This window comes from Pimephales promelas, chromosome 3 (assembly GCF_988280905.1).
Source record: "Pimephales promelas chromosome 3, fPimPro1.hap1.1, whole genome shotgun sequence".
In the NCBI taxonomy this organism is placed as follows: domain Eukaryota; kingdom Metazoa; phylum Chordata; class Actinopteri; order Cypriniformes; family Leuciscidae; genus Pimephales; species Pimephales promelas.
Genome location: NC_142771.1, coordinates 3,799,522 through 3,811,067, shown reverse-complemented (window position 1 = coordinate 3,811,067; position 11,546 = coordinate 3,799,522). Strand labels below are relative to the sequence as shown.

General features: G+C 38.1%; 1 protein-coding gene across 1 annotated transcript; it reads right to left on the bottom strand.

Annotated features, from left to right (window-relative positions):
* Positions 1–8,921: 8,921 nt before the first annotated feature.
* On the bottom strand, positions 8,922–10,922 carry LOC120484171 (uncharacterized). The gene is made up of 2 exons (XM_089129199.1): positions 10,786–10,922; positions 8,922–10,445 (listed from the first exon to the last, which is right to left on the bottom strand). Exons 1-2 carry the CDS (start codon positions 10,841–10,843, stop codon positions 9,484–9,486), a joined length of 1,020 nt encoding a protein of 339 aa, XP_088985325.1. The 5' UTR covers positions 10,844–10,922; the 3' UTR covers positions 8,922–9,483.
* Positions 10,923–11,546: the final 624 nt, after the last annotated feature.

Sequence of the window (11,546 nt, the reverse complement as noted above, 5' to 3'; positions counted from 1 at the left end):
TGAGTCTTAATGTCATTGATTTTGGCTTAACTGAACTGAACTGATGTTTGGTTATTTTTGCTGCCAACTCTGAAATACTGACTGGATGATGCTTTGTTCAAGCTTTATGTATCTCACAAATGAAAAACTACTGTACAACTTAATCCTGGTGCTCATATCAGCACTCAAAAACTCACACTCAGTACAATACTTCATTTTTTTTCTATTTATTTTTAAACTTTACAGTTCATTTGAATAGAAAACACCCAATAGATGTCATTCTAACTCCCTTAAAACATGCACGAATTTGTTTGACCGTTTGACAAAAGCACAATGTTGTGTTTTATTGCGAGTGTAAATAAATATAAGTTAACAATGTCCTGTATGAACACAATGACGAGGTATTAAAAACATACAAAACAACATTGTTTCTACTGTTATCGCGCCCGCACCTCTCTTTCTCTCTCTCTCTCTCTCACACACACATTCTAGCATTGCAATATTACATTAAGTATGAGTATCCTGGTGGACTAGATTCATTTAGACCGAAATACTCATTTGGTTTAAGCCCGGTTTCAGTAAGGCAAAGTACATCGAAATTATTATCTGTGACCATTTCATTTACAATCAACGCCTTAGGTGTGAGCGATCTAATGTTTAGAAGACCGAGCTTTAAAATTGTTTTTGTTCACTAATAGCGAGATTTTCTGTTTTAATAACAATTTGATTTTTTCTAGATATTATTTGATCTCAGTAAATGAGGAATAGACACAGTTTCTATGCAATTGTTCTACACTAGTATTAATATAAATTAATTCTACACTAGTATTAATATAAATTAATTTGGTGCGGCAGAGGCTGTGATTGGTTACTAGTCAAACGGTGTTTAACATCTTGGAGATGTTGTCCTACAGAAGATCTGCTCCGATTCTACTTGGAAAGTGCGGAAGAGCCTAGGTCGATCCCAAAACATATTCCAATTATTTACAAAGAGCAATTTCTGCTCATTACACCATAACATTAACCATTCATTTAGCGCGAATAATCTACTGGACTTTTCATGCCTTTGTCGGTACGTGGGAAGAGGTCCAGACACGATGATCTGTGTTTCAGGCGCTGTGTTGCATACCGTCTCGTGAAGTCCTCCTTCAGAACCTCCGTCTGTCGCAGCCTGATGTCGTTCACAGCCGGAGTGAATGAAACCATGGCTGATCGTTACCTGAGTGCTTGGGACCAATGCTGAGAAACGCACGGAGTGGACGAGGTCAGGGACAGCGGGTTACTAACGTTAATCACTGATTTGTGTGCATCGGCGCTAGGGCTGGGTAATAAATATCGATTTCTCGATATTAATCGATTCTCATTTTTACGAACCGATATTTTAAGAATCGATTAGTCATCCTGTTTCATTTGAATGAATGGAACATTGTATCGCGGCTGCGCGCATCCAAAAAATCACAATAATCTTTGTCCTTTGATATGAAACAAAGTCTCAAATTTAAAATTACGTTCATTTTCTTTAGAAATTCAAAAAAATAAATAACGTTTTGGCGCTGTGGCGTGAGATCGCTCAAGAGAAGCAGCAGCGCTGATCTCTCTTCCGGCTTAATAATACCAGTCACAGCGCCAAATAAACATGAATGAGCATCTGAAAGTGTGTTAAAGATAGAGTACAACTTATCGAAATCCGTATCATGTCACATTGATTCGCTCAATCAGCGTTTAAACCGTGGAAAGACGTCAACAGCTTGTAATCAATGTCATCGCCATATTTACCTCAGAAAACCCACATAAACTCGTTAGTCAGCTAGAAAAAATAAGTCTAGAGAGGAGCATTTTGCTAAATATATACACCATATTACATATAATCTTAATGTTCTTCAATATTTAATGCATATTTGAATAAATCTGGCAAGTTTTTTTTATAACAGCCACCATTTAAATGTTTATATTTCATAATATCTTATTATTATAAAAATAAATAAAAGTGTAATTAGGCTAATGAAGCCTAGTAGGCTACAACTAGACTCCCAGCATTAGTAAAGAGATTTGATTTCCTTGAGGAAATTTGCCATTTATTGTAACTGATATCCAAAATAATCGATATTGAAACGAATCGAATTGCAAGCTTGTGAATCGAAATCGAATCGAATTGTGAAATTTGTGTCAATACCAAGCCCTAATCGGCGTGTGATGTTTCAAGAGCTAAACGCCGGTCTCTCAGCTCAGCTTATCTCTCTACAGACTGATCTCATGAAATGGCGTATGTATGACACATCAATTCGTATTTCAATTTTTGGCGTGCTATCAACACGCATAATCACTTTTCAGCGTGTTTATGAACGCCGTTGACTTAGCGTTACATTACTGTATATATAAATATAGGACCTACCCCAACCTACTCGTCACCCCAGCAAACAAATTTAGGTTCTGGGAACGTTAGTTTTTGGTTCCCAGAACGTTGCTAGAACTTTCCCTTGAAGTTAAGGGAATGTTCCCAGAATATTCTCCTTACGTTATAAAAACGGAACCTACAAATAACCTACATGGAACATTCCTATAACGTTCTTGTTTGGTTCCCAAAAAAAAAAAACTCATGGGTCCATTCGGGAACGTTAGGGGAACGTTCTGTGTTTGCTGGGACTGGGGTTAATAGCATTTATCAGTCTTCCCCTACCATCCTAGGAAAAAAATATCGCTCCCCAGATGTAGATCTACATTTTGCTTCGTTTCGCTCTGACATTTAACGGCGTAGACATACACGCAAAAGATGACGGTTCATTTCGGTGTTGACACGCGGATAGCTCAAAATGCGTACTTGACTTGAAAGTGGCGTGTATGTTTACACAAAGTCTTGATGTCATGTTGCTCTCTAAAAGGTCACGGATCTGCTTCTCTACAGCTTCCAGCTCAGACTGCACCGCGAGCAGCTCAAATTTGTTCTCATCTGCACCAAAAGGTAGGTAACATGCATCTGATATATTCGCCATTTTAACAAATGGACAGTAAGTTGTTACCAGTGATATAAATACTGTTCGTTTTCTCACACAAACCGCTCGTTTCATGTCTTAGGCCATCAATGTGTACTTACATTTACGGTAAGTACAGACAAAAACGGTTTGACCTAAAAATATAAAAATTGAAAATACTGTGGAAACAAAGACACCTACATCTTGGATGCCCTTGAGGTAAGCTAAAACATATCAAAAAGTAATTTAAAAGTGAACTATCCCTTTAACGGGTGTGTGTGTGAGAGCAAGAGAGAATGTGAGTAAAGAGCAACCAGCAGATGGAGACAGTGAAAAAGAAGTTATTCACGAAAACAAATTTCTCAAGACTTTGGCTGCGTTCGGAATCGCATACTTCCCTACTATATAGTAGGCGAAAAGAGTTGTCGAGCGAAAAAGTACGTTCGAATCGTCAGTATTCATAAAAGAGTAGGCGAGATTTGGACGGTAGTGCGTTTGAATATCCTTACTTTCCTACTATATAGTAGGCGAAAACAGTACCTGAAAGAAGCAGTACGTTCGAAACATCAGTATTCATAAAAGAATAGGCGAGCGAAAAAGTACCATCGAATCCTCAGTATTCATAAAAGAGTAGGCGAGAATTACCTGGGTGATGTACTAATTATCGCGAGATTTTGACGGTAGTGCGTGCGAATATCCCTACTTTCCTACTAAATAGTAGGCGAAAAGAGTAAAGAAGCAGTACGTTCGAAACATATCAGTTTTCATAAAAGAGTAGGTGAGCGAAAAAGTACGTTCGAATCCTCAGTATTCATAAAAGAGTAGGCGAGAATTACCTGGGTGACGTACTAATTATCGCGAGATTTGGACGGTAGTGCGTGCGAATATCCCTACTTTCCTACTAAATAGTAGGCGAAAAGAGTAAAGAAGCAGTACGTTCGAAACATATCAGTTTTCATAAAAGAGTAGGTGAGCGAAAAAGTACGTTCGAATCCTCAGTATTCATAAAAGAGTAGGCGAGAATTACCTGGGTGATGTACTAATTATCGCGAGATTTTGACGGTAGTGCGTGCGAATATCCCTACTTTCCTACTAAATAGTAGGCGAAAAGAGTAAAGAAGCAGTACGTTCGAAACATATCAGTTTTCATAAAAGAGTAGGTGAGCGAAAAAGTACGTTCGAATCCTCAGTATTCATAAAAGAGTAGGCGAGAATTACCTGGGTGACGTACTAATTATCGCGAGATTTGGACGGTAGTGCGTTTGAATATCCATACTTTCCTACTATATAGTAGGCGAAAACAGTACCTGAAAGAAGCAGTACGTTCGAAACATCAGTATTCATAAAAGAGTAGGCGAGCGAAAAAGTACCATCGAATCCTCAGTATTCATAAAAGAGTAGGCGAGAATTACCTGGGTGACGTACTAATTATCGCGAGATTTGGACGGTAGTGCGTTCGAATATCCCTACTTTCCTACTATATAGTAGGCGAAAACAGTACCTGAAAGAAGCAGTACGTTCGAAACATCAGTATTCATAAAAGAGTAGGCGAGCGAAAAAGTACGTTCGAATCGTCAGTATTCATAAAAGAGTAGGCGAGAATTACCTGGGTGACGTAATAATTATCGCGAGATTTGGACGGTAGTGCGTTCGAATATCCCTACTTTCCTACTATATAGTAGGCGAAAACAGTACGTGAAAGAAGCAGTACGTTCGAAACATCAGTATTCATAAAAGAGTAGGCGAGCGAAAAAGTACCATCGAATCCTCAGTATTCATAAAAGAGTAGGCGAGAATTACCTGGGTGACGTACTAATTATCGCGAGATTTGGACGGTAGTGCGTTCGAATATCCCTACTTTCCTACTATATAGTAGGCGAAAACAGTACCTGAAAGAAGCAGTACGTTCGAAACATCAGTATTCATAAAAGAGTAGGCGAGCGAAAAAGTACGTTCGAATCGTCAGTATTCATAAAAGAGTAGGCGAGAATTACCTGGGTGACGTAATAATTATCGCGAGATTTGGACGGTAGTGCGTGCGAATATCCCTACTTTCCTACTAAATAGTAGGCGAAAAGAGTAAAGAAGCAGTACGTTCGAAACATATCAGTTTTCATAAAAGAGTAGGTGAGCGAAAAAGTACGTTCGAATCCTCAGTATTCATAAAAGAGTAGGCGAGAATTACCTGGGTGACGTACTAATTATCGCGAGATTTGGACGGTAGTGCGTTTGAATATCCATACTTTCCTACTATATAGTAGGCGAAAACAGTACCTGAAAGAAGCAGTACGTTCGAAACATCAGTATTCATAAAAGAGTAGGCGAGCGAAAAAGTACCATCGAATCCTCAGTATTCATAAAAGAGTAGGCGAGAATTACCTGGGTGACGTACTAATTATCGCGAGATTTGGACGGTAGTGCGTTCGAATATCCCTACTTTCCTACTATATAGTAGGCGAAAACAGTACCTGAAAGAAGCAGTACGTTCGAAACATCAGTATTCATAAAAGAGTAGGCGAGCGAAAAAGTACGTTCGAATCGTCAGTATTCATAAAAGAGTAGGCGAGAATTACCTGGGTGACGTAATAATTATCGCGAGATTTGGACGGTAGTGCGTTCGAATATCCCTACTTTCCTACTATATAGTAGGCGAAAACAGTACGTGAAAGAAGCAGTACGTTCGAAACATCAGTATTCGTAAAAGAGTAGGCGAGAAGTTCCCGGATGATCTCCTGCTTTCGCCCAGATATTTGAGTGCTTGTCCGATTGTACTCATCTATCCCAGGAGGCCACGCGAGAGGATACGTCATTATCAACATCGCGGAGACCAGCGACGCGGGGGTTTTCAAATGTGAGTAAGCACGGTTTCTTGTGTTTAACTCGTATGTGTTAAACTACTTTAGAGTAAACGTTTTAACAGTTGAAGGTGTAAAGGAGTTAGACAGTATAGTATAGTTGTGATTTTGCTGTAAACACATGTTTTATTATGTATAGCTAGTTAACAGGGGAGCTCCAGTAAGTACACGTAAAGTTACGTTTTTAAAGTGGATTTACATAACCATACAACTTAAACACGCTCATTTAAAAGCTCATGATGCTGAATGCTGTCATCAAAGGCTTTGAGTGAGTATACTACAGAAATGGATAACAAAATCTATTAAATCTTAAGTTGTAGTTTATTTTAATTATTGTAATTTCAAACAGAGAAATTACAACACTTTTCTGAGTCTTGATTTTTTCTGAGTCTGCCCTTATGAGTCCCTCTATCTCTCCACCTGCCCTTATTGCCTCAGATTGTGAAGCAGCGCAGAAACAAGCTCTGGGACGAAGGCCCATTCACCTGTGTACTGTAAACACATGCTTGTAGTTTGAATAAAGCTTTGTTTCATGTGTTGTTGACTTGTATATGCATTTGTTTATTGTGCTGGTTACTTTTATTTGTTCTTTTACTCATTTATTCATGTTTCTTATTGTTGTCCGTATATAAAATATACTGTAATTATTTAATTAATGTATGCATTAATTCATCGATTGACTGACAATTGAGATGTTTCACTGCATTTAGCAGTATAATGTATTCATGCATAACTCATATGACAAAACAAATTACATTTTGCTTGTTTCATTAAATAATATTTTTAGTATATAAAAAAGTTATATAATTAAGTATTGGTCAGCATTTAATATTATTATTTTGTTTAAGTTTTTGGGGTGGGCTAACAATGCGATTCATTCTGAGGTAATGTTAATTTTTAAGAAGTGATACTTACATATTTGTTATAAAATCAACAGTTTTCTCCAAAAGAAATATTCGAGCAGCTGTTTCTTCAACAATACCACAACAAAATGAGCAAGTTTCATCAACATCGAGATACTTATAGATTAAACGTATCGTTCATATATGTTAAGGTGCTGCGCTTGTGATAACGCGTCGTAGGTCACATGATTTACGTCAACATGGCAGATGTCCGGTTCGCGATATTTTTTTTTTTCCCAGGATGGTAGGGGAATACTCATCAATATTCATTAGGGAACTCATCCCATACTCAACGAGATTTGGTTATAAAGTACCTACTCTTTTAGCGCTCGTTGAGTAAGTACTTATTGAAATTAAGTACCTACGCATTGAGTATGCGGTTTTCGACGCAGCCACGGACACATTCGTCACCTAAACGAGTCACGTGATGGAAACGCCTGACGCCTTGGGAGCAGGGGCGGCTCGCCCATAGAGGGCGCTGGGGCGCCGCCCTCCCTCCGACCTGTCTGTCTGTTTTTTTAATATATATTATTATAATTTATCATTTTGAAAAATAATCTTTGTTAATTATATGCTAATAATGGTTTTACTTTGAAAAGTGTTTTGAACTCACCAGAATGATATTTGCATTCACTTTCGTTACTTTTATCATGTTGGTGTAGTAGTATAGCCAATAGGCTGTCTTCTCAGGGCGCCAGTTCGCTCAGCCCCACAGTGCTGGAATTTAAGCCAATGGTTCCCCGGTTGCTATGCAAAAAAGTTTATATTTCGCCAATCAGCGCCGTCAAATTTTATGGTTTGGGGGCGCTGAAAATATCGCCCACAGTATCAGATTAGGGGAGTGCACTGTGCACGCGCACCACAGGACATTTTTTTACCTCAGATGAGAGAAGAATGGCAGCGCCAGTGACGTCGAGTGGAAATAATGTAAAGTTAGTCGCTCTGTCACTCACTCACTCACTCACACACACATAAACACTGTTTCACACACATTTGATATTAGTTATAGGAATATTAATACCTGTGTGTTTGCTTTGTTTTTGATGTTTTTAAGTTCTGAGCTAGATTACTGTGTTTCATACTAGTTAAAATCAACTTTCTTCTCATACTTGGGTGTTACAATCAAGAATGTTGTCCCATCCTCTCTTTCAGAGCCTTTTCTCTCTCTCTTTCTCTAGTATCAACACATTGTTATCCATTATCCAATTGTCAATTTGTCAAAAATATGTAGTCTACAGCTGGGGATTGATTAAACTAGATTGTTGTATTACCTATTTTTTTTTTTTGTATTACCTATATTATAATTTATCAATATTATGCGTTTGCACTTTTTCTGTCAGCACACAGAGCATAATAAACATGCAACTTGTTCATTATCATTAACTGTCAAACTGTTATTATTATTATTGTATTATTTGACCATTGGTATTGACTGGTTTAAGTTATTTTATTGGTATAGGTAAGGGCATGGCCTAAGGCCTAAAATGCACCAGAATGCAGGAAATCACATCTACTAAATTCAAAATTTTCTGGGGGGGAACCCCCAGACCCCCCTCTTATTCAGCCCCCCCTACAATAATTTTCACCAGCCGCCACTGCTTGGGAGTTTCTTTGGATTTCTCTCTTAAAACAGGTTAAATCTTACTAAATGGGATTATTAAGCCACCTGCTGTCATAAAGTTGTACCTGCAGCGAACGCTAGTAATGACGAAGGATTATGGGTAATCCTCAGATTTTCACTGACTGTGAATGTCCGTGGACTAATAGCCGATAGAAAGTCTCTCCAGTATAGCTAGCTAACTTTAACATGATGCCGTCTATCCATACAGAGCATGTGCTGTTTGTCTTACATGAGATGACTATTCAACACTGTTGTCCTTAAATTGTCATGAATGCAGGTATGTTACCGTGTGTTGTTATAAAGTGTTGTAATGTTTGAACATAAGATTGAGGTATTTTCTGCTGTTTGTCTGCCTCCTGTATGTTGAATTAACAAAGTTACATGATTGTTTACACATAACTGTTAACATAAAATGGAAAGGTGACTGTAGGAAATATGTGTATAATTAATCACATTGTTTTATGTCGTTTCCTCCTTGCAAGAATAAGAGGGATAAATTGGTGTGTTTTATTTAGTTTGTATGAGTTTAAATCCACTATACGATCAATACGATCAATGTGTCAAACTGTACTTAGAGCTTTAATAGTAGTACATACAGTAATCTCCAAATAGCAACAGATGATTTTCACTGAGACAGAGCATGCGCTGTTCACATTTTCAACACTGTTCTTTGTCTTGAATGCAGATGTGGAATAAACCTGCTGTTACAGCAAACCTGACGAGATCCGAGAGTTTATATAAGGCAGAAGACATTACACAGAGGTCACACATGCAAATTTTTATTTACGCTTGCAAACTTATACTATATTACCTTCATATCCGAGCCATCCAAAACATTAAAACCCGAGGACAAATGTATTTAAAATGCAAATTCCTTGACAATGTATCTTTAATTTGGCCAAAATCAAACCGGTAATTTCCTCCAAGTAGAGATGCTGTTGAATAAATGTGTTTGTGCCACACAAAATACCTAAATGTTGTTGTCTTGATAACTAAGAAAATATTGTTTGGAGGAAACATGAAATTAGCCTGTTTAATGTTATTATAGATTATATTATATTTTATAAGTAAGTACATCTAGTCATTAAAAGTAAAAGATCTTCCCGAATTTCCAGACCTGGATCTAACAGATCTTCATGTGTATCTTCAGCTGGCTTTTAACAGAGAAACTCGTTCTGATCACATGTGTGCAGCTTCTCTCTGCTGTGGATCTTCTCATGCCTTTTCAGATAGGATAAATCACTGAATCTCTTGTCACAGTGTGAACACTTGTAAGGTTTTTCTCCAGTGTGGATCTTCTCATGCCTTTTCAGAGAAGATGAATGACTGAATCTCTTGTCACAGTGTGAACACTTGTAAGGTTTTTCTCCAGTGTGGATCTTCTCATGTTTTTTCAGATTTGCTGACACACTGAATCTCTTGTCACAGTGTGAACACTCGTAAGGTTTTTCTCCAGTGTGGATCTTCTCATGTGTTTTCAGACTTGATGACAGTCTGAATCTCTTGTCGCAGTGTGAACACTTGTAAGGTTTTTCTCCAGTGTGGATCCTCTGGTGCAGTTTTAAATCTTGTGCTGAAATAAAAGTCTTCTCACACTCAAAGCACATGTACTCTCTCACACCAGTATGAATTTTCTGATGTCTTTGTAAACTTTGCTGCAGTGAAAAACTCTTTCCACACACAGAACATGAATGCGGCTTCTCCTTCTTATGAATTCTCAGGTGTGTCTTCAGGTTTGATGACCCAATAAATGTTTTACCACACTGATCACATGTGAACGGCTTCTCTCCAGTGTGGATCCTCATGTGAACATCCATATATTGTTTGGTTGTGTAACTCTTTCCACACTGAGTGCAGGTGAAAGATTTCTTGTCTTTTCTTTTCTTTAAAAAATGATGTTTAGTCTTTGAGCGACTCAAAGGTTTTTCTCCAGGTTGGACATGATGTTCCTCCTTCACTTCACTCAGTTCTTCTCTCTCCTCCTTCACTTCATTAATTTCTTCTCTCTCCTCCTTCACTTCTCTCAGCTCTTCTCTCTCCTCCTTCACTTCTCTCAGTTCTTCTCTCTCCTCCTTCACTTCACTCAGTTCTTCTCTCTCCTCCTTCACTTCCATCAGGTCTGAAATTAAAGAAAAAATAATTAATTTCACTTTTAGAACATCTAAATTCCACAAGAGAAATATATATATATATATTTATCTGTATTATCTATATTTACTGTGAGACTTCATTCACGCCACACATCCACTTTCTCACGCAGAGAAAAATCTGACGTGAAAGAGAAGGTTACTCTCAGATTCTGACATGTTTTCACGAGATTCAAACAATAAATACCGTTTTTGGTGCTTTTAAATGTGACAGATCGCTGTAGCGCCTCAGTTCAAACGGCACGTGAAACAGTATAACTTAGGTTGTTTTTGTTTCCATCTCGCATGAATGAATGAAGAATAAACACCAACCTCTTTGTTCTTCAGGATCTTCAGTGTGTTTCATTCTGCAGGGTTCTGGATCACTCATGTTCTCACTGTCCTCTTTAATAAACTCAGTCTTTACAGATTTCAGCTCTTCCTGATGATCTGATGATCGTCTTTACTTGTAGCTGATGGGAATATTTCAGCATTTATAGGGAATTACAGTGGGAGGAGCTTCACAGATGATGTGAGTGCTGTGGGAGGAGCTTCACTGATGATGTGAACTACAGTGGGCGGGGGTTCGCTGACTTAACTGCAAATTGATCAGGGGCTCGTTCTTCGTACGTTGCTTAAAACATCCGAGATCAAATGAGGTCATCTAAGATGATATCATCGTGCTAATCATGATCCGGCTAATTGGGTTCTTCGAACACACCTGTTGTTTATGATTAGTATCGCTGGATTGAGTTATCTGAGATAACTGCGCGTTCTCGCGTTGGTTTAAAAGGGGACATGTATCGATAGCAGAACCAGTGATCAGCAACGCTGCTATTGGCTGTTCAGCATGGCCAAAGAACACGCCCAGTTTTTCTCCCAAGCAGAGCAAGCGCTTTTAATGCAAGGTGCCGAATTTCAGTCTTTAATTAAAACGCCAGGAACACCTCAAAGTGTGCAAAAGCCAGGAGAGAGTGCTGGCAAAACTAGAAGACAAATTAAATGCGTTTGTGGTGGCCATGTTAGATGTTTTAATAGCTTATTATTATTTTATTTTTATTTTCATAATTTCATAATTACTTTGTTCATTGTAA

Coding starts and splice junctions, on each gene's coding strand:
- LOC120484171 (XM_089129199.1), bottom strand. CDS start 10,843: ATGAGTGATCCAGAACCCTGCAGAATGAAACACACTGAAGATCCTGAA. Junction 10,446..10,785: donor AGATCCTGAAGAACAAAGAG/GTTGGTGTTTAT, acceptor CTTTAATTTCAG/ACCTGATGGAAGTGAAGGAG.